Source organism: Rhinopithecus roxellana, chromosome 11 (genome assembly GCF_007565055.1).
Source record: "Rhinopithecus roxellana isolate Shanxi Qingling chromosome 11, ASM756505v1, whole genome shotgun sequence".
NCBI classification, from domain to species: domain Eukaryota; kingdom Metazoa; phylum Chordata; class Mammalia; order Primates; family Cercopithecidae; genus Rhinopithecus; species Rhinopithecus roxellana.
In genome coordinates this window covers 111,061,998-111,086,203 of record NC_044559.1, presented here as the reverse complement: position 1 = coordinate 111,086,203, position 24,206 = coordinate 111,061,998, and the positions used below count along the sequence as shown (strand labels likewise).

The window sequence follows — 24,206 nt, the reverse complement described above, 5'->3', positions numbered from 1 at the left end:
TGCCCCCGCAGTTATGGCAGTAATAGATCCAAAAGAGGAGCTTAGAGAAAAAATTGCACAGCTTGAAGAGCAAATAAAGCTCGAAGAACTACATCAGTCTTTAATCACTAGATTGCAGAAATTAAGGACAGGAAGTGAGAACGTTCAATACCCTGAAGGAATAGAGAAACACTCTCACCCTCAGAGACCCGGACAGCATGTCCCAAAAGGAGGGTCGCTTGGTAGTAGGGATAGGGAGGATTCCTCTCCTCGAGACGTTTTTCCAGTAACTGAAACTACAGATGCGCAGGGCTGAGCCTGGAGACACCACAATGGGTTTGAATTTACTGTAATAAAAGAACTAAAAACCGCTGTCTCGCAATACGGAGCTACTGCCCCGCACACCCTGGCCATAGTCGAATCTGTGGCTGAAAATTGGCTCCCTCCCATAGATTGGAATACCTTAGTTAGAGCAGTTCTTTCCAGAGGCGACCATCTGATTTGGAAGTCAGAATTTTATGAAAATTGTAGAGCTACGGCCAAGAGAAAGCAACAAGCCAGAAATGGTTGGGATTTTGATATGCTAACTGGCTCGGGTAACTATACAGAAACCGATGCTCAGATGCAGTACGATCCTGGACTGTTTTCTCAAATCCAAGCAGCGGCTACCAAAGCCTAGAGAAAACTTCCTGTTAAAGGGGATCCAGGAGCCTCGCTCACGGGGGTCAAACAGGGGCCTGATGAGCCCTTTGCAGACTTTGTACATAGACTTTTAACCACGGCCAGCAGAATATTTGGAAATGCCGAGGCAGGGGTGGATTATGTAAAACAGCTAGCTTACGAAAACGCTAACCCGGCTTGTCAGGCAGCAATCAGACCTTATAGAAAGAAAACAGACTTAACAGGTTACATCCGCCTCTGTTCAGACATAGGTGCCTCATATCAACAGGGCTTGGCTATGGCTGCTGCCTTTAGTGGACAAACCGTAAAAGACTTCCTTGCTAGTGAAAATAAGAATAGCAGGGGGTGCTTTAAATGCGGAAAAATGGGACACTTTGCTAGGGATTGTAAGGGAGAGCTAGCTAAGACCTTAGAGGCAAAAGCTCCAGGCCCCTGCCCTAGGTGTAAAAGAGGAAAACATTGGGCCAACGAATGTAAATCTTAAACTGACAATCAAGGAAATCCCCTAACACCTCAACAGGGAAACGGATTGAGGGGCCGGCCCCAGGCCCCGAAACAAGCTTATGTGGCGGTCAGTTTTGTACCAACCAACAACAATCCGTTTCACAGCTTAGTAGAGCAACCCCAGGAAGCGCAGGATTGGACCTCTGTTCCACCTCCCACACAGCATTAACCCCTGAAATGGGAGCCCAGGCCCTAAGTACGGGTATATATGGGCCCCTACCCTCAAACATGTTTGGATTAATCCTAGGGAGAAGCAGTGCCACTATAAAAGGCCTACAGGTCTTTCCGGGAATAGTTGATAGTGATTATATAGGAGAAATCAAAATCATGGCCAAGGCTATTGACAACATCATTATCATTCCTCAAGGGGATAGAATAGCGCAGTTACTCCTGTTACCATCGCTAAAAACAGCTAATAAAGTCCAATCGCCCCTAAGGGGAAAGGGAGGATTCGGATCCTCAGACATCTACTGGGTACAGCCCATTACTAATCAAAAACCCTCTCTCACCTTATGGCTAGACGGAAAATTATTTACCGGACTAACAGACACAGGGGCTGATGTAACAATTATTAAACAACAAGATTGGCCGGCCAGTTGGCCCACTTCAGAGGCCTTAACAAATTTACGAGGAATCAGGCAAAGTAATAACCCTAGACAAAGTTCCAAATATCTCACCTGGAGAGATCAAGAAAGTAATTCTGGTCTCATTAAGCCATTTGTTATCCCTGATTTGCCTGTTAACCTTTGGGGTAGAGATCTTCTCTCCCAAATGAGGGTCATGATGTGTAGTCCAAATGATATAGTCACTGCACAAATGTTGGCTCAGGGCTACCACCCTGGGAAAGGGTTAGGAAAAAGAGAAGATGGCATTTTACAGCCTATCCCAGCCATAGGAAAATTGGATAAAAGGGGGCTTGGAAATTTTTGACTATGGCCATTGACATGCCTGCACCCCAAAAGTTTGCTGACCCAATCAGAAGTCAGATGAACCCGTCTGGGTTGATCAATGGCCACTAACCAATGAGAAGCTTGCCGCTGCCCAACAGTTAGTGCAGGAACAATTAGAGGCAGGACACATTACAGAAAGCAACTCTCCATGGAACACCCCCATATTTGTCATAAAAAAGAAATCCGGAAAGTGGAGACTCTTACAAGATTTAAGAGCAGTAAATGCTACTATGGTCCTTATGGGCGCCTTACAGCCAGGGCTACCCTCTCCGGTAGCAATCCCTCAAGGATATTTTAAAATTATCATAGACCTTAAAGATTGCTTTTTTACAATTCCCCTTCATCCTACTGACCAAAAACAATTCGCCTTTAGCTTACCATCTATAAATTTTAAAGAACCAATGAAGCGATACCAATGGGAAGTGTTGCCTCAAGGTATGGCCAACAGTCCCACCTTGTGTCAAAAATATGTGGCTACAGCCATACACTCAGTTAGAGAGACATGGAAACAAATATACATTATACATTACATGGATGATATCCTCATAGCAGGAAAAATGGCAGAACAAGTTTTACAGTGTTTTGCTCAACTCAAACAGGAACTAACCACAGCGGGGTTACCAATAGCTCCAGAAAAAATACAACTACAAGACCCTTATACATATTTAGGTTTTCAAATAAGTGGACCTGAAATTACTAATCAAAAGGCAGTTATCCGTAAAGATAAGTTACAAACACTCAATGATTTCCAAAAGCTCCTTGGAGACATAAATTGGCTCCGGCCATACTTAAAACTCACCACGGGAGACTTGAAACCTTTATTCGACACCCTGAGAGGTGACCCCAACCCTAAGTCCCTTAGGTCGTTATCAAAAGAAGCTCTTTTATGACTTAATAAGGTGGAGGCGGCCATTGCTGAGCAATTTGTTACCAACATAGACTATTCACAGTCATTAATCTTTTTAATCTTTAACACAACACTGACACCTACTGGTTTATTCTGGCAAAATAACCCTATTATGTGGGTCCACTTGTCTTCATCACCCAAAAAGGTATTACTCCCCTATTATGATGCCATAGCAGATCTAATCATCTTAGGTAGAGACAATAGCAAAAAATATTTTGGAATTGAACCTTTTACAATCATACAACCTTATTCTAAGCCACAAATCCATTGGTTGATGCAAAATACTGAAACGTGGCCGATTGCTTGCGCCTCTTATGCCGGTAACTTAGATAACCATTACCGGCCAAACAAGCTTATTCAATTTTGTAAACTACATGCTTTTGTCTTCCCTCATGTCATCAATAAAACACCTTTAGACAATGCCTTATTAGTATTCACTGATGGGTCATCCACAGGAACTGCTGCATATACCTTTGCTGACACCACTGTTCAATTCAAAACCAGCCATACTTCGGCTCAGCTAGTAGAATTGCAGGCCCTAATCGTGGTGCTGTTAGCCTTCCCTGATCAGGCTCTTAATATTTATACTGACAGTGCATAGTTAGTTCACTCAATACCTCTACTTGAGACAGTAGCACAAATTAATCATGTGTCACATATAGCCCAGTTATTTTTACAATGCCAACAGTTAATACATAATAGAACAACACCCTTCTTTCTTGGACACATTAGAGCTCATTCAGGATTACCAGGACCTCTATCCCAGGGCAACCAACTGGCTGATATGGCAACCAAGACAGTAGCCATAGCTACAAATACAAACCTAGCCCAAGCACAGGCTACTCATGCCTCACACCATCTTAATGCTCAAACTTTGAGACTGATGTTTAAAATAACTAGAGAACAAGCAAGACAAATAGTTAAACAATGTTAGACCTGTATAACATACCTGCCAGTCCCTCACTTAGGAATTAACCCAAGAGGACTAGTTCCCAACATGATCTGGCAAATGGATGTCACCCATTATTCAGAATTCGGTAACTTAAAATATGTCCATGTATGTATAGATACATTTAGTGGATTTATACTAGCCACCTTACAAACAGGAGAAGCTACCAAACATGTCATAGCTCATTTACTACACTGTTTTTCCATAGTTGGAAAGCCTAAACAACTGAAAACAGACAATGGTCCTGGCTATACATCCAAAGCCTTTCAAGACTTTTGTCTTAAATTACAAATAAAGCACATTACTGGAATTCCCTATAACCCTCAAGGACAAGGAATAGTTGAAAGAGCACACCTATCCTTAAAAACCACCATTGACAAAATAAAAAAGGGAGAATGGTACCCTACTAAGGGCACCCCTAGAAATATCCTTAATCACACACTTTTTATTTTACATTTTTAAAATTTGGATAACCTGAACAGATCAGCAGCTGATCGATTTTGGCATTCCGAGTCCAAAAAACATTTTGCCATGGTTAAGTGGAAAGACCCCTTAGACAACACATGGCATGGTCCAGACCCAGTGTTAATCTGGGGAAGAGGCTCCGTTTGTGTTTTTTCTCAAACTCATGATGCAGCCAGATGGCTACCAGAGCGACTGGTAAGACAGGTACCTAACAATAACCAATCCAGGGAGTAATTTTCTCCCTGAGAGTACTCTTTTCCTCTATTGCAGAGATGAACTTCAACTACAAGCCCCTCTGGACCATGGTGCTGATTTGCCAAGCACTCCAGGTATATGCCGGCTTTGGTAATCCCCATGAGGCCCGTAAATATATAGGACAACGATACGGTAAGCCCTGTGATTGTTTGGGGGGATATGTGACCTCCCTTCCAAATACGTACATCTCAGCTGTGTCCTGCTCCGCTTACATAGCATACCTGTCTAGTGACTCTCTTAAGTGGAGGTGTGTGTCAACCCCAAGAATATCTAGCGGAGGGGATACCACAACCTGCCCTTGTGACACATTTGAGACTGCTATGCATAGTTCCTGCTACACTACTTATCTAGAATGTACCTCTGGCAACAGAACATACTATACTGCTATCTTAACAAGATCTAGAACCCCTACTATAGGGGCCAGTAGTGTCCCTACAGTTGTAGGAAATACCAATAACCTTATATCAGCTGGCTGTACTGGAATTGTAGGACAGCCTGTCTGCTGGAATATTCACCCCCCTCTTCGTATCTCTGACGGAGGAGGATCACAAGACAAGGTCTGAGAAATTAGGGTATACAAAAAACTTGAAGCGTTGCAAAGGTCCCTGTACCCGGAAATTCACTACCACCCCTTGGCCTTGCCCAAAGCCCGAGGGAAAGAGAAAATTGATGCCCAGACCTTTGACCTCCTCACTGCTACTCATAATCTGCTTAACAATTCCAACTCTAGTCTAGCTAATGACTGCTGGCTGTGTCTGCAATCAGGAGATCCCGTTCCTCTTGCCATACCCAGCAATGACTTAAATTATACATCCAATACCCCTTGCACCATAATTCCTCCCCTTAAAGTACAGCCTTTAGAATTTCCTAGTTCCTCTTGCATCTACTCCCCTCCCCTTAATAACATTTACGACCTCGATGTAGGATTCAATGAGTTCAATAATTGTTCCACCATAGTAAATATTTCCCAATCGTTGTGTGCCCCAAACAGCTCGGTTTTTATATGTGGCAATAATAGGGCTTATACCTATTTACCTACTAACTGGACAGGACGCTGTGTCTTAGCCACACTTTTGCCAGACATAGACATTATCCCCGGAGATGAACCTGTGCCTATCCCAGCTATAGATCACTTTTTAGGAAGAAACAAAAGGGCAATATAATGTATCCCCTTACTTGCAGGATTAGGCATAACTACTGCCGTAGCAACTGGGGCTACAGGCCTAGGGGTTTATCCCCTTACTTGCAGGATTAGGCATAACTACTGCCGTAGCAACTGGAGCTACAGGCCTAGGGGTGTATCCCCTTACTTGCAGGATTAGGCATAACTACTGCCGTAGCAACTGGGGCTACAGGCCTAGGGGTTTATCTCCTTACTTGCAGGATTAGGCATAACCACTGCCATAGCAACTGGGGCTACAGGCCTAGGGGTTTATCCCCTTACTTGCAGGATTAGGCATAACTACTGCCGGAGCAACTGGGGCTACAGGCCTAGGGGTTTATCCCCTTACTTGCAGGGTTAGGCCTAACTACCGCCGTAGCAACTGGGGCTACAGGCCTAGGGGTTTATCCCCTTACTTGCAGGATTAGGCATAACTACCGCCGTAGCAACTGGGGCTACAGGCCTAGGGGTTTATCCCCTTACTTGCAGGATTAGGCATAACTACCGCCGTAGCAACTGGGGCTACAGGCCTAGGGGTCTCTGTCACTCAATACACCAAATTATCTCGCCAACTGATCTCAGATATACAGGCCATCTCAAGTACTATACAAGATTTACAAGATCAGGTAGATTCTCTGGCAGAAGTAGTGCTCCAAAATAGAAAAGGCCTAGATTTACTAACTGCAGAACAGGGAGGCATCTGCTTGGCTTTACAGGAGAAGTGCTGTTTCTATGCCAATAAATCCGGGATCGTCAGAGATAAAATCAGGCGTCTACAAGAAGACCTAGAAAAACGACGAAAAGAAATAACCGATAACCTGTTTTGGACTGGGTTCCATGGACTCCTTCCCTATCTTATGCCATTCCTGGGCCCCCTGCTTTGCCTATTGCTCTTACTCTCTGTAGGACCTTTGGTCTTCAATAAGCTCATGACATTCATTAAGCAACAAGTCGAGGCTATCCAAGGGAAGCCTATACAGGTCCATTATCATCGCCTAGAACAAGAAGATCGCGGTGGTTCATACTCACACCCATTATGACCACCTTCCCTATGCGCTGAACTGGACAGCTAGTGACGGGTAAGAGAGTATCATCTCTCACTATCCTAAGACAGGAGGGCCGTCATAAGCTACTGCCTAGTCCCATGACGGGTACCAGTGATGAGATGCATTACTCCAACCTAAGACAGGCGCAGTTCCCGAGGGACAATCTTCTAGCCATAATTATATATAAAAAAAGGGGGACCTGTCCGGAGCCATGAGGCCCGGAATTAGCCGACCTCTGTTGCTTGATCTCCACAAAGCGGAGACAAGATGGCACATTTCCGGGTTCTTCATTACAAACCTTTCCCGCGCGCGCGCAAACATTTTTCCCGCCCAGGAAGATATGCAGCCTATGGCGCAGGCGCGATCCCTCGCCCGGGAAAATTACAAACTCACGGCGCATGCGCAATTGTAATTTGAGAAAATCCGGTCCCCCGTCGCCGCCCTGGCCCAACCTCTTCCTCTGCCAGCCTATATAACGAGACTTGATCAGGCTATTTGTCTTGTCTCCATTTCTCGTGTTTTCTTGTCTCCTCCATTCCCACTCCCCCTTCCAGGGTCTGTTCGACTGCTCTGCAGGTCGGGACATTTCTGACCATGTGGCACACTGCATCATGTCTATTTAAATTAGTTTATGTGGTCTGAGAATTGTTGGAGGTTCTTGTTTTCCTCCTGTCACTGGTTTCTGCCTTTGTAAGAAATGTCCCATCCACTTTTTCTGCTTAAAACTGCATGGATTTTTGTCACAAACAATGCCAAAGTTGAAAGGAGCAATCTTTTATACTGGGAGTGCTGAATTCTGGGTTACTTGATACTCTATATGTACTCTGTATATTACTAAGCTGGGAGGATTAAAAAAAAAAAAAGAGAACAGGAAAAAAAGAAATTAGGATGAAATTTACAAGTTAAGACCAGCTCTACATGGAAAAAAGAAGGCCTAGCAGAAGGCACCATTTAGAAAAATTATTTGTCTTCTCAATCACCTAATTTAAAAGGACAAATCTGAGATGAAGCTGATCCTACCTAAGGCCTTAAAAACACCCTTTAGAGGGTTGGTTCAGTCCTGTTCATCTCCAAAGTAAAATATTCACTTTCTGGAACATTTACCCTTATCTACCTGTCTTCATGAGAAAGCAGCCAAATAAAATTACCCAATGAAATCCACCCAGGCTTTGGAGAGATCTACTCTCATTAAAAAACAAATTCCTTGTCATGGACACACTTGGAGAGTTATATGGTCTACAATTTATTTAAATTCAAAATTGGGGGCTGGGCGCAGTGGCTTATGCCTGTAATCCTAGCACTTTGGGAGACTGAGGTGGGAGGATCACTTGAGGCCAGGAGTTTGGGACCAGCCTGGACAACGTAGTAAGACTCTGTGTCTACATAGTATTTAAAAATTAGCCGGATATGGTGGTGTGTGCCTGTAGTTCTAGCTACAAGGAAGGCTGAGGTTGGAGGATCACTTGAGCTGAGGAATTCAAGGCTGCAGTGAGCCATGAATGCACCACTGCACTCCAGCCTAGTTGATAGAGACTCTGTTAAAAAATACAAACAAACAGACAAAACTGGGGATTCTGCACCTATCAGTCACTATCAAAAGTGATAATAAGTTATTTCCTAAAGGCTTCAATAATAACTTACATGTTAAAAGGAGAATTTAAAATTTCACAAGAAAGTTTCAGATTGAAAATTCCCAGCCCACAAGGTCTTCCTTCTATTGCTGGCCCCTGCTCACTTCCCTGTGACCTCTCAAACCAGAGGTGGACAAAGGACATAGACGACGACAAAACAGAATGGACCCAGGAAGCAGCCTGAGTGTTAGGGTGATCCACCTCAACAGCAATGGGCTGAAGTCAGGGCTTTGAGTCCTCCCTCCAACTCACCCTTCCTACATCCCTTACTCTGTTATCTGATTATCTGCAAAGAAAGACAGCTGGACTTAATGGTCTCTAAGCTTCCTGCTCATTCTTCTAATTATTATTCTGCTGTCAGTTTGTAGAGACTTAGGAAATGGAAGATGATTTACTATTAGTTTATGGGAAAAAATCTAATAAACATGCACAAACTGCAAAAATTCACTTTCTTCATTGGCTATTCCTTTTCTTCTATATATTTGATAGTTTCATATTACAAATTATGAAATGATTTAAAGTCACCTGTTCTAAGTAAAAATACTGATACCATAACCCATCCCAAAAGAAGAACAGCCAAAATCAACTTTGGGAAAATCTGTCTCTTATTGAATAAATTAAACTGGTTTCAACCTTTTAGGAAAAAATGTCTCTTATTGAATCAATTAAGCTAGTTTCAAACTCTGAGCATTCTTCTTCGTTGAGATATGACTCACATACCATACGACTCACCTATTTAAAGTATACAATTCAATAGTTTTTAATGTTTTCACCAAATCATGCCACCATGATCACAATCATTTTTAGAGCATTTTCATGACTCCAAAAACAAACGCTGAACCTATCTGCAATCACTCCCATGCCTTCCCCTATCTCCCAGCCTAGAGAGGCCTCTGATCTTTGTGTCTATATATCTGCCAATTCTGGACATTTCACATGGATGTAACCATACAGTACACAGGTGTTTGTGATTGGTCCCAACACTGATCTTGCAAGTGCCCTAGACACAGTCATCCACCATGAGGTGATGCACTGTGCCAGCCGCAGCCCCCGGGCTGTCTCTGGATGAGTGAGGTGACCTGGCAAGTGCTCTCTACTCAGGCCAGCATGCATACACAATTGCAGTGGACACATCACAGCCAATAAATGTTTCTTCTAAGTTTGTTCCTAGCATAGTCAGGGAGCCAGAGGAAAACGGACAGTTGGACAAACATTCAAGTTCTAGGGCAAAGCTGTGTGGTGCAGGGCAGGTAAGAGTATGACAATTTACTTCATTTTTGCCTATTGTGCAACTTGGTGAATAAATGTACTTTTCCCATAGCCAAATACCTTTCCTATCTTACACTATCCTAGCTCAGACCTCAAAAGCTGTGTTTGAAGCTCTGGTGCTCAGTCCTCTCTACAGCAAATAAAGGAAGGTAATGAGAGATGAAGCTCCCCCTTTAATGCCTTTTTATATTTATAACTGGAAATTTATTGTCCTTTCCCTTAAGAAAAGGATTAATGATGCTGTCCTTTCCCCCTTCCTCTAAACGTCTGTGTTGAAGATGTTTATTTCCGCAGTCGGAGATCTAGGATTAGTGGAGCCCCCAGAAGGGGGAAGGAAACATAAATGTCAATTTAATTAGCTCATTCTTACTGCCAATCTTTTATCTCTCTCATAAAAGTGTCCTCATTTAATAACAGTTACTTTTCCCTGTATTTTTTCAACAACCAAACATTTTACATATTTAATTCTCTTGAACTAATCACGTAAGTCTTGTATAATTTTTGGGGTTTTTTTTCCATTTTGATAGTCGTTTGTATACATTCTGCTAAAAATCATGTATGAAAAGTCTTTATTTTTAGTTGAAGGAGGGGCCATTTAAACTTTGCCATGCTCAAATGTGTAAAGCCACCCTCGTATATGGGAACATGTCAATACCGTGCAGAAGAACTCACGTGATAGCCATCTCCTCATGGTGGCACAGTAATAGATTCAGAGACCTGACAGCTAGGGGGCCTCAGAGAGCACTGTGTCCCACTCCTCATGTTACGGATGAGGAAACTGAGACCCACCTGGGGTGAGTGAGTGTCTCACGGTCACAGCATCAGTCACTGAAGATCCAAGACTCAACCAGGCCTTCTAACTTCCTGGAAATATTCTTTTCCTCAACCTGGCTACCTGTTTCATGGACTTGAAACCTGGAAACCAATCACTGCCCTGCTGACAGCGCAGGATTATGATTACATGCCTCGAATCACACAGCCCAAGAGACAGGAGCAACTTGCCTGGAGAAGGCTGCTTTCTGGGTCTGCGGCTGACATACCTGAGTGAGCACAGATGGTCCTCTGACCTCACCAGAGAGTTAAAGACCAACGTGTGAACTTGAACATCATCATCAAGGATTTATTAAATGCCCACTGTGTTCAAAGCCCTGTGTTAAGCTCTTGGGGAATTTCAAAGAAAGTCTAAGCTGTGATCTCAAGCAAAGAATAGCTTTCATTATAGAAGGGAGCAAGACACAGTGCAATTTAACACTTATCAATAATGAAACAACTTATCAGAAAAAAAAATAAAAATGAAAGGCAATGACCAAGAGAGAAAGCAGCAGAGTTGCAGAAACTTCACAGAGTGCCATGAGATCATCTGTTAAAATCTCAGGTTGCTGTTTGACGGTGATTAAAATACCAGGGACCTGTCCCCAAGGCTCACGGTAAACACAGCATTTAACCTGGAGAGAAGCAACCAGTGGCAAGGATGACTGGCTGTCAGATCTCTGTCAAAAGCCACAAGGCAAAACCCAAAGCAGGTCTGAGGCAGGAAACACAGGCTAACAGGAAGCCTGGGGTCCCAGGTGGGGGCAGGTGGTGGTAGGAACAGTAATTTGCTCAGCTCATAAAAAGGACCTGAAACAGTGCAAGAAATGCCTGATGACCCTGATGGGCTGTGAGGGAGCTTCCCCCAGTCTATCAAGAGGTTGTCCAATCAGAGAGGGGCCTCCCTTGGGTCTCAGCCTCTGTGCATCTTTGAGCGGGAGTTGCCTTCCAGGGCAGCCAACCTGTGAGGACAAACGGAGCAAACCCAACAGGCAACAACTGGTGATGAAGGAATGAGAGTGCTTGGGCATTTGAGGAGCAAGCACGGGGGTGATGGCGTAGTTTGAGGGTTAAGAGTTGGACCAAGGAGGAGCCCCACAAGCACGTCTGTGCCAATCCTCCCACAGCTGGACCTCTGCTCCTGATCTCATCAAGAGTTGTGACCCAGGATGCCCAATGCAGGCCACAAACCTCACTGGGTATCCCACCACCAGGGCCAGTCAACAGGTCAAAAACTCAACTGTATCTTCCTTTCTATCCGCCTGCAACCCCAAACTTCCCTCCCTCCGTGACCCGCATCCCTGCTCGCTCAGCCTCTCAGGTCCCACTGCCTCTGTGGCTCTCGTCCTTTGCCACTGGACACCGAACCTGTGAGTTTACTTCTCTCAATGTCTTTTGATGCTGCTCCATGCTTTACACAGTGGGTGACAGAGGCTTGGCTCACTGGGATTTCACAGCCTCCTGATTTTCTTATCTCCCTTCTATGCATTCTATAAATTACAATGCAGTTATCTTTAGAAAACACAGACCTCGGCTGGGTGCAGTGGCTCACACCTGTAATCCCAGTACTTTGGGAGGCTAAGGTGGGTGGATCGCTTGAGCCCAGGAGTTCGAGACCAGCCTGGGCAACATGGCAAAACCTTGAGTCTACAAAAAAAAAAAAAAAAAAATTAGCTGGGCATAGTGGCACTTACCTGTAGTCCCAGGTACTCAGGGGGCTGAAGTGGCAGGATTGATTGAGCCCAGGAGTTGGGAGGCTGCAGTGAGCCGAGACTGTGCCACTGTACTCCAGTCTGGGCAACAGAGTGAAACTCTGTCTCAAAAAAAAAAAAAAAAAAGAAGAAGAAAGAAAAAGAAAAAAGAACAGACAACACAGATTTCATGACATTGCCATTCCCCCGAGCAAAACCCACAGGGCTGCTCGCTGGCAGCAGAATCGGCCCAGTGTCCCTGGTGTCTTTGTGTCTCTTGCTATTTTAACATCTTTATTTCCCACCATTCTGCCACCATCCAAATACCTTCACATTTCATAGGCTCTCCTGCCTTCTGCTTGGGCCCAGAGGGTTCAATTCTCTTCAAAGTCCCCATTAGCCCTCACTCACTTTCTTCCACAAGAAAGTGGAAGTATTTACTTATTTATTTTTCATATTTTTAGAGATGGTGTCTCACTATGTTGTCCAGGCTGGTCTCGAACTCCTGGGCTCAAGAGATCCTCCTGCACTGACCACCTGAGTAGCTGGGATTATAGGTGTGGTCACCGCCCTGACTGCAAACATTTCTTAAGTGTCTGCTGAGCTGAGCATTGTGCTAAACCGGGGACAGGCAGCCAGGAAACACAAACACTGCTCCTGCCCTCAGGCAGTTTAAAGTCAAAGTGAGAAACCTACAAGTGAAAGTTTCAAAGGGTAGACTTGATATTCTAGAGATTAAGGCAGAATTCCTGCTACCCCACTTCAAGTTTAGTATACACTGAAGGTCTTAAGACTTTAGAATTTTATTTCTAAACTCGAAATAAGAACATCAAAAGTTTAAAATGTTAGCTCTTAAAATTAATTATTTTAAAATTAGAATTCTCTGTTACAAACACAAAGAAGAAAGGGCATCCGATGTGAATAATGAGGGATTCTAATTCAGGAGACACAGTAGGGGAAAAGTAAACCTGATATTATCCTCCACAGTGAACAAGAGGCCTCACTTTCAAATGTGCGGTCTATTTAGGTTTAACAGCATCAGCTCCCTCCTGCATAACTTTTTGGTTTCTGGGAGGCAACCCTCTCTGGCAGCTACTAAATGTAACTGAAGCCTCTATTTGACTTCCCAGGGCTGTTTAATGTTCTTCATGAAAATCTGTACCCTCTGTTTCCAGTCTCTCTGGGTCTGAGCATAAGAGACAATCAAATAAGCATAAGAGACTAGAAAGAGGGGTGCAGATTTTCATGAAGAACATTACAAATCAAGATGCTGGGTTTCTGCAAATCTCGTTAGCATCTAATATAGAATCTGGTACATAATAGTTTTTAGGGAAAGTGATGCTTCACCTTTCTTTCTTCTCTCTGCACTCCCTAAAACGTCTAGCACAGAGCCTGACGTGTGGTAGGTACAAATAAATACTTTGATTTGATAATTATGCACGAAATCCCAGACCTAAGGGTGATCAGGGATTAAGGATGCAGAGGTAATGGTAGACATAGAACTGCACAGAAGAGGCCTCCCAGGCAGCATTCATCCTGAAACACACCTTTAAAGTATGACGATGGATATCATGCTGGTCAAACAATGATCAGAACCCTGATTCAACACTGAATCAACCCTGAGCACATTACAAACCAATCATGCAATTTAAAAATGCCCTAATGAATTGGAAAAAGTTCTGAATCTAGAAGCACTGGTTACACACGTGCACGAGCACGCGCACACACACACAGAGGTTTACATATATGTGTTACATGGTACTGCTATTACCAATGAATATTCTAGAACTGTTCTTTGAATTTGTCTTTAACAACAAGGAAAAGTCATTTTTAAAGATATTCCAGAAATCAAAACCAGAGGAAAGATACAAATGTTTACTGAGAAAGCAGGAATGTTTTCATTTTCCATTTCATTACCCTTTTCATTTATCTTAAAAACTTTTTAAGAAGTTTAAGTTCACCAGTAGGGGTCAATTGCATAGGTTACTTAACTATGTTCTACTTTAAACAGAGTGGTCTCCACGGACCAATACCTACGTTTTTCAGGTGTAGCAAAAAGGTGGTCACACAAACAAGACAAGTCGGGACCATTTACCCACTCAGCTGAATGGAAAGGTCTGAATACAAAATAAACCAGATGATGGAGCCCCTAATCACCACAATGATTTAGAGTCGCTTGTCCAAAATGCAAGCAGTTTGGAAAAATAAACACAGCAGGCAATGCCTGGTCTCCTTTTGCTATCCAGTGTCCTCCAAAACACCATGAGAGCCTAGGTCACTGATGCTACTTTCCAAGTCAGTTGGGAAAGAGTACTCAAAAAGCAGCTCACACTGATAAGCTCAGAAAAAGAGTTGGTTTTTTCTGATATACGCAGTCTTCAGTAACCAGCACCCAGGAGTGACAGAGGCGGCCGGTGGGAGACTCTACTCAGCAAAGGCACATTAGCAAGCTCCGGGAGAGGAAACCAAGGTTGCTTTTAGTCATTTGGTATCACATGTGCCAAATGATACCTGTTACTTGGACGGGGCATGAGGATTGAACTGTCTGGGCAGTAACAATGTGCCAGGCAGCTGGAGTCCCAGGTCCTGGCTCCCGCCCGTCTTCTGCCTGAATCCCTGCAGTACACAGGGGCCTGCAAGGTGACCCTGGAGCCAGAGCTGTCGCAATTGCCCTCCTTTCTTCCAAGCCAAGTAGCCAATAGACTGGGATACAGCCCCAGATTTATGATCCTGTTTTCAGTTGGAACTCAGGGTCCCTGACCCTGCTGAAGAATTTTAGGAGGTACAGACACTGGGAAAGAAATACAGGACTGAGGAGGGAAGAAAAGTATACCTCTGGAGTACTCAAGTGACTGAACACACACTTTTCCTCTTCTTCTTTTTTTATAGAAGGGCGCATACAGTTTTTTTTTAAATAGAAATACAGTTGCCAAAGAGAAAGCAGCAATTTAAATGCCAAAAGCAGCAGGCAGAGCTAAGGAAAGGAGGAGTGTTCGAATGATTAATCACACTCATACCACTCTCCCCAACAGGGAGCTCTCATGTGAAGAGTTTAACGGACTTGCCAATTAGTTACTTGTGAATCATCCTCCACTTGCCTAATTTCCCTTCAAAGTTTGTACTCAGCAATTTGCACTGACTTCAGTATCAACTTACGTAGTTTTCTTTGTAGGGTGAAAAAAAGGGAAGAAAAACCACTTCATGTCTTTGCATTTCAGCAACTAAATTGGTCATTTGAGGAAATTTTAAAAACTACTTTTCTTTGCTGCAGTGCAGAACTCAGAACATAATGGGTTCATTTTGGATCTCATTTGACAGAGTTGATTATGACAAGAAATAGAAAGACTTCATTTCAATAATACTTTGAGATATCTAACAAGACAAGATGCATGGGCCCTCAAAAGTCAGTTTCTGTGAAATGCCAGTGAAACTGTTTTACTAAAACAACACCCAGCCAAACAAAAAAAGGATGTGGACAGAAGGAGGAATACACTGGTATTCAGCTTTTAAGGCAGAGGAGATTTTCTTAAGACACTGAAGGTATCTGCTGTTAATTCCTTTAAAAAAAAAAAAGCACCTAGTTCATTTTCATGTGGCCTCTTTAAATTTAGTAATGATTCTGAAATGATACAGAATTATTAATTTTAATTTCAGAGAAATGCTTTTTACTATTCTAATAACTATCTGTTAAAAGCTAATTATTTTTACAGCAGTAAACTTCAAGTCCATAATTGTGATCTAAGTTCTCTCTTAAAAATTAAGCCCCAAGGCCAGGTGCACTGGCTCATGCTCTGGGAGGATGGCTTGAGGCCAGGAGTTGGAGAGAAGCCTGGGTAACATAGTGAGACGCCATCTCTACAAAAAAAAAAAAAAAAATAATAATAATAATAATTAGCTGGGCATAGTGGTGCATACCTGTAGTCCTAGCTACTCTGGAGGCTGAGGTGGGAGGATCACTTGAGCCCAGCAGTTTGAGGCTGCAGTGAGTTATGATCACACAACTGTACTCCAGCCTAGGCAACAGAGCAAGACCTTGTCTCAAGAAAAAAAAAGGAAATGCCCTAACAGGAGTGTTGGCTCCCATGCAGTTTTAATAGCAAATGAGCAACCACATCCTTCCTGTCCCACTAGCCAGCCCTCAGCTCTTCTGTGTACACAGAGCCTCAAGCTCAGGGTCTGGACCTCCATGCAAACCACAACCTCAGGCTATCGTGAGACAGTGTCACTGGCAGCCTGGTCAGCACTGCTTTCTCCAAACATGGCAGCCTCTCTCATACCTCAGCAAACATGTGAGAAATTCCTGGAAATTTGCGGCAATGGTACAGAGAGGGCAGTGGGAGCACAGATCTTTAGCGAAGTGTGCTAACTATCTCAGTTTGCCTCAGGGACCCTATTCTTCAGAGGAAAACACAGGATAAGCTGTATCAGCACTCAATTCGTAGTCACCCAAGGTGGCAATATGTCACTTAATGCAGGATGAATTCAGATCTTAAATTGAGGGCAAATTAGGACTAGATTTGAAGGGACTTATGTCAGTATATGTTGAGCATCCCTTATCTGAAATGCCTGGAGCCGGTAGTATTTCAGATTTTTTCAGATTTCAGAATATCTGCATAGATAATGAGATATCTCAGGGATGGGACCCAAATCTAAACACAAAATTTATCTATTTCATATACACCTTATACACATAGCCTGAAGGTAATTCTATACAATATTTTAAATAATTGTGTACATGAAACGAAGGTTGTGTTGAGCACGTAACTGTGGAATTTTCCATTTGTGGCATCATGTTGATTAGAAAATATCCGATTTTGAAGCATTTTGGATTTCAGATTTTCTGATGGGGATGTTCAACCTGTCCCTTAGATTTCCGCTTTTAAAAAAATCCTTAGCCATTTACGAATCTGGCTCACTATATGAAACTTGGGTAACCAATGTCAAATCCTTTCTTAGAAAAAAATGATCATGGCTCAACAGTTATTTAAAGAGTTAAAACAGATGTTCAAAAGTTAGAATGAAGGACCAGGCCAGGGTGGGGAGGAGAGCAGCAGTGCACATTTTTACGTGGTGGGAACCAAGATGAAGAGGAAGACGCACCACAGGACACACCCAGGATGCTGGGTTCCTGGTGCTGACCACAGTGCTATGGTCATTTCATAGTCCAGCACTGCAGTGCACAAAGGGTGCCCTTTGACAAAAATGCTGTGGCAAGAGTCTGACCAACTTGAAAAGCAGCAAATCAGCAAGATAAAGATTCCTGAGAGTCCTAAGTGGCCTCTACAAAGATAGAAAGCATGCACACTCACACAGGCTACTGACATGTCTGACAGCAGAAATTAACAGGTGGCTCTGCTAGCAGAACCTTTCCACCTGGAAATGACAGTATTCTATAAAACCCTCACATGCTCAGTCTCCTTCCAAAGAACAGTAATATATTTTCCTACTGACTTTTATACCAATATCATATGTATAGAGGTCCCCAATCAGGAGAACACTTTACTTCAGCATGAACATTAACAACTTATTACACAAAATGAAAATTACTATTATATAATTTTATTGACAAAAATATAGATCCTAATTTATAGAGCAAAAGGCATGGCAAAACCCATTTCCTACTGGAAGCAAATGTTACAAAAGCAACTCACCTGGAAATCTTGATCATCAATTCCAAACCTCTCCCGCAGGTTACGGAAGACCATCGGGCAGTATTCCTTAAACTTGAAATGGCTCGGCATGTTTTCTCTGAAACAGTCACAGCGTGGAATAAAGCTCAGAGAGAGTCAATCAGACGTGCATCTGCCACCACTGAGTTCCACAGGTAACCAAAGAAAGGTTCGGAGTTCACTGTCTACCAAAGGGACAGGTGTGCTTCCTAGAACCAGGTACAACCCGCAGGAAGATCCAGGAGACATGGGGGGCTAGACGGCTGTCTGTCTGTCTCCTTTGTCACAGGCAAGCTTGGACTATGTGATCTCTTTAAATCCTGGCCACACACTGCAGCCATTCCTCAAAGAACAAGAGGTGGGGAAGGAAGGGGCCAGGCAGGAGGAGCAGTGAAAGAACAGCACAGCGGCAGGACAGTGAGTTAGGAAGAGGTAGCGGAGCAAGCCACCAGCACGGCCCCCATGTTCCCTCTCAGCTACTGCCGAGGAAAGCAGGGCCACTCCCTCACCCCCCTAAAAGGCTTATTTTATATAAATGCCACATTCTAAATTTGCATAGAGAAAATTCCCTCAAAGTCAGCCTCTAAACACTGTTATGAGAAAAACCAACACATCAGCTTCACATAAGGACAATGGCTCCCTGAAGAAATTTCATAATTGGCCTGGCACGGTGGCTTACACCGCTCATTTGTAATCCCATCACTTTGGGAGACTGAGGTGGAAGGATTACTTGAGACCAGGAGTTTGAGGCTAGTCTGGGGAACACAGTGAGACCCCTGTCTTTACAAGAAGTTTTTTAAAAAATCAGCTGGGCATGGTAACCTGCACCTATAGTCCCAGCTACTCGGAAGGCTCAGGAAGGAGGACTGCTTGAGCCCAGGAATTTGAGACTGCAGTGAAGACCCCTGTCTTCACAAAATTTTTTTAAAAAATCAGCTGGGCATGGTAACCTGCACCTGTAGTCCCAGCTACTAGGAAGGCTCAGGAAGGAGGACTGCGAGAGCGCAGGAATTTGAGACTGCAGTGAGATATAATTTCGCCACTGTACACCAGCCTGAGCAACAGAGCAAGATCCTGTCTCAAAAAAAATTTCATAATGATCCTCACATGGGAGTGATTTGAGGTTCACCCTAATCATTCAGAACTGTTTCCCTCTTTTTGTTCCCATGGAATGAGACACGCATATAAATTATACATATGCACAAACCCTTCCCTTATCATACTTTGCACACTGAACTATAGCAGTTTGTGTATGTGTCAGTTGTTGTACTCTGAGCCCCTTGAGGGCAGGGCCAAGTCTTCTATATCATTGCATTTCTAGCTCTCAATGGACCACCTAACATATAATAGGTGCTTCATAATGATGTCTAAAACGACATTCAAATGAAGGAAAAATGTTCTCAATGCCCAACATGGCATCTAATTGTGCCTTATGAAAATGTACCTTCGGTCTTTATTGTTCTATGATGGAGTCATTGCTGTTCATAAATCATCATTTTCAAAGTTCTGTGTACAAGAGCAGAGGTTCATAACTGATAAAAAATCCAAGCAATTTACAGCTTCAAAAATTTGAATTATAATGAGAATATCACTTTCAACATATAAGATATTCATAGAGAACAATATGCCATATGGCAAAGGATATTATCCCAGAGAGCCTGCTGTTGCTTCTCTAAAAATGACAGATGGTTATGTTTATCACAGGATTAACTTCATCAGCAAAACTTTACTCCCACCCATTGAAAAATTATGTGATTACAGAAATTCACAAAACTTGTACTCCTAGCAGCCACGCTAGTCTTATGAAAGGTCATACTTGCACTTACTTGTTAAAAAGGTGATTGTCCACCTTTATTTTTGAATAGGCTTTGAAGTCATCTGGCATCAACATAACAGGGATTTGAACATGGCTCAGTTCATTTATCTAGAAAAATATAAAATAAATAGCAAGGGTTATTACTATCCAGGTTATTACTATCCAGGATGACTTGACTCGAATGTGTACCCTGGGGAAAAAAAACATGGTGGACACAGGAAGTTCTCTTCCCACCCACCCACCCACCCTCCGCCATCATAATCTCTCTTCCTGCCTTCCTCATTCCCACTTCTTATGTCTGTCTGATGCTGGGTCCATGGTGGCCGTCGGATGGCAGTGGTGAGGGAGATTCAATCCTCATGCCGCCTGTCCCTGCTTCTTGCCCATCCACTCTCCCTACTTTCCCTCCAGAAACTCATCCCACAGCCCCTTGGTCACATATCCAGGACAACTTCCCTCTGTAAAGAAAATGTAATCTGAGAAAGAAAGCTTTTAAATTTTTCATGTAAATATTTGTTGGATTAATGGACATGATTTATGTATTGAACTCCAAGAACAACACTCATCTGTGTGCTCTTTACTTCCCTTACAGGAACTAAGTTTAAAAATAAAGACTGGGGTGGGGCATGAATTAACCAAAAGAAGAACCTCCATTCAGGGAAGAAGGAAGACATGTGGCCCCAGGACTGCAAGAGGAGGTGGGTTGGACATGAGTCAAGAACAAAAGCAAAGGTGTGCTTCCAAAGGACAAAGGGTAAGATCAAGTTCCAGTGAATGACAGGGATGGCTTTGGACACATGATTTTGAAAAACCTGAACTTTCTCTTGGTTAACTATTTTTGCGTGTTGACTTTCCTTGTTGCTAGCAATAAAAACCACGTTAAAGATTTATGCTTCCAGTAGGATAGAAGGCAGGCACGCTGAAGGATTCTCAGTTACAAAAACAAAACAAGCAAAAAACAAAAGAATGAGCTGCTTGATAGAGCAGAGTTTTTTTTGTTTTTTGTTTTTTTAAATCACATTGCTGGGTTCACAGACAGTAGAGGGAATCTCCAAGACACCTTTCTTCCCCTAAAGTGCGTTTAACCCACATGGAGTGTGGGGACCATTAAGCAAGCCTGAAAGGAGGGACTCCCTGAGGATAACTGCCAGTTTCAACACTTATTTGGGCCAAAGGAAAGCTGGGAGCTCAACCAAAGGCTTCAACATTAACCTGAGATCCTTGAAGGAAGCCTTTGAAAGTGGCCCCAACACCTGGCAGAAGTAAATGCAAATGATCTCTAGAGGAGAGCGCCCCCTGCCAGGCCTCCAGGCTTCCCACAGATGGAGATCAAACACGAGCTCACAGAGATAGCAACGACTGATTAATACTCTCAAGACTTTAGTTACTAAGATGATCAGATAGAGAATTTTTTAAGCTGTGAGAAATGTATACGGAAATAAAAGATGAACAAAAGATGATTATATTTGAAAAAATAATGACGATTCAGAATTTTCCACGACGACAGTTATAAATCTGTAGATACAGTTGGGCACAGTGACTCATATATGTAATCCCAACAATTTGGGAGGCTGAGGCAGGCGGACTGCTTGAGCCCAGGATTTTGAGACCAGCCAAGGCAAAAGACTTTGTCTCTAAAAAATAAAAAAATAACAAAAATTAGCTGGGGGTGGGGGTGTGCAACTGTAGTCCCAGCTACTTGCGGGGGTGAGGAAGGAAGATCACTTGAATCCAGGATTTCGAGGCTGCAGTGAGCTGTGATTGTACCACTGCACTCCAGCCTGGGTGACAGAGTGGAGCCATGTCTGTTAAACAAAAACCAAAAAAAAAAAAAAGCAGACTATTCAAAGCAATATATAAGTAAGAATATTCAAAGCACACCTAGATATGCTGTAGTTAAACTAAAGAAGGCCAAATGCAAAAAGAAAGGAATGGTGGCCAGAGAGCAAAGGCAAACACAACAGAGGAATGATAGTGACAGCTGACAGCTAGCTTCTCAAACCCACTGAACGAAAACAGGAATCTAACATCATATAGCTTCTCTGGTTCACTTTCCCCAAGCATCTTACCATACCAAGTCATTTCCAGAGTATATTTGTGAAAAATTAAAGTTTATGTATCTTTATGCTATCAGAGGAATATCAAAGTTTGAAAAATAACAGAAAAAGAAAATCATAATGGAAATCCAAGTCCTGTGATAACAAACACCATGCGAATGAAGCTGGATGCCAACTCCATCAGCACTTTGATATCTTGTGGAACAAGAGAAAGCAAAACCCAACATGGAGGTGGGACTGGACACTGATTATTTAAATGCACGTGATGCGTTCAGTGGATCCTCCAAAGCTTTGATGCCTCCTCAGGCTGTTTAAATCAGTATCGCTTAACAGAGTCTTCTCAGAAAGGAAGCAGGAAACCAGAAACTTTCTGCATCCTTTTGCTTTATGGTACCTGCTCTGGAACATGTTTTGTGGAGAAAATACGAAAACTTCAGTCAACATGGAATGAGTAAACTGAGAATTTTCCTTACTGATTTTCCTTCCCCACCCATCCTCGCGTCAGCACAACCTTTAAGAGTCCACTCAGTGCTGGGCACAGCTCGGACACCAGTCTTTGCCCTCTTGGGGCTTATGGTCCAGAGGGGCAGACACATTAACTGAAGAACTGCCCCAAGTGTAGAACTCCAACAATGACAGAGTCAGGAGGGAGAAGCACATCGGACCATAAGCAAGTATGGAAAAGGCCCAGGCCAGGTCGGGGAGGCATGCGAGGCTTCCCTAGGGAGCAATGGCTCATGGAGAAAGGAGAGGGCAGGTGGACAGGGCTTCCAGGAAGAAGGCGAGTCCTGGAGACGAGGGGGCACTGTTAATGGGAAAACAGTGCAGAAACAGACAAGGCGCATGGCATGCAAGGGATGAACAGCATGCTCAGGAGCACCAGGAAGTGGCTACCGTAGAATTGCACCACACAGAGGACAGCAGCTCAGCAGTGGGCGGCGGAGGCAGCACAGATGAAGAAAGCAGACACTCCAGCATGCTGAAGTGCTGAAATGTGCAGGGCTTGATGACAGACTAGAAATGTAGGGAAAGATGGAGGGAGTGCTGCATGCATGCCGGGGTAGCTGGTGAGTCCACTGACTGGCACAACGCATTTTAAGAGAAGAGTTCAGTTTTGAGCTTGTTAAATTTCATGCGCTCTTGGGATATCTAAGTGTCAGGTAGGTCGTGGACAGGTGGGTCTGAAGTTCCCAGGGGCAGCAGGGGCAGGAGATAAAAATGTATGTATCCGTGCATCAGACATTAGCTCCCCAGAGGAGCGGCTGAGGTAACCTGGGGAGGGGACGGCATGAGAGGGAGGAGGGCGGAGAAGCAGTCTTCAAGAACAGGAACGTTTCACAGCCTGGAGAAGAGGATGAGAAAGGGGAAAACTGCTATTGAGGCAGGAAGTGAAAAAGCACAGGGCCACCCAATGGGAGTGAAGGGAAAAGGGGGTTCAAACATGCTATGGGATGAACATGACGCTTTTGAGAAGGCAGGGACTGGGAAATGTCAGCCAGACTGAACAGCACGGGAGGTCCTTGGCAACCTTGGCAGAATTGTTTCGGTGGAGTGTAGCAATGGAATCCAGACTGAGCCAAGCTGAGGTAAGGAAATGCCGGCACTGCACATGGCTATTTCTAAGAAGGCTGGCAGGGAAGGACAGGAGCGAGATGAAGAGGGATGGGGGACAAAGGGAGGACCTGAGAGAGAAGGGACATTCAGTAGCACTTCTCAAGAAGGTGGGAGGGGATGGGATCCAAGCATGCAGGAAGGAGAGGCTCTGAGGAGGGAAGCAACTTTCCAATTCACAGGAGGGAAAAGAGAGGTGTTGTGGGGAGGTGGCAGAACTGACAGAAGGAAGACACGGGGCTCCCATCCACTGGCTCCTATTTTCTCTGGGAAGTAGGGCCATGGACACCTGCTGAGAGTGAGAGGCAGGCTGAGGACTTCAAAGGTTAAAGAGAACACAGGAAGCTTAAAAAAGGGACTGAAGAATGTGGATGGACAAGTTTAAAGAGAGACAGCAGGCTGGGCTTCCAGGCAGAACTGAGCATCATCCACAGTTTGTGATGGTTCACATACAGGAACAGAGCGAACTTGTGGAGTGACATTCCTCATTCTGGCAGAGCTCGACCCCAGGGTGCCGGTGCAGAGACAGGGGATGACAGGGGTCCTTCAGGATGGAAGTGTTTGCTGGTTGAGTGTGACATAAAGGGGAAAGGAGTTCCAGGACGATCACTTGGAAATGGAAAGTCAGTATAAAACAAGATCGCTGATCGTAAGGAGTTTTCCACTGTAGTCGATGGAGCAGGACCTTCACATGTAGTAAAATACCAAGCAGCACAGAAGAAATGCTGAACCCAGACAACAAGTGCCACAGAAG

General features: G+C 43.8%; 1 protein-coding gene across 4 annotated transcripts in view; it reads right to left on the bottom strand.

Moving 5' to 3' along the window:
* Positions 1-24,206, bottom strand: part of PIP4K2A (phosphatidylinositol-5-phosphate 4-kinase type 2 alpha) — a 187,606-nt gene that overhangs the window by 61,271 nt on the left and 102,129 nt on the right. For all 4 annotated transcript variants that reach the window (XM_010367562.2, XM_030940296.1, XM_030940297.1 and 1 more), the window contains exons 2-3: positions 19,795-19,892; positions 17,951-18,047 (exon numbers count right to left, since the gene is read on the bottom strand). In XM_010367562.2, the coding sequence (XP_010365864.1) occupies positions 17,951-18,047; positions 19,795-19,892 (195 nt within the window). The remainder of the gene's footprint in view (positions 1-17,950; positions 18,048-19,794; positions 19,893-24,206) is intronic.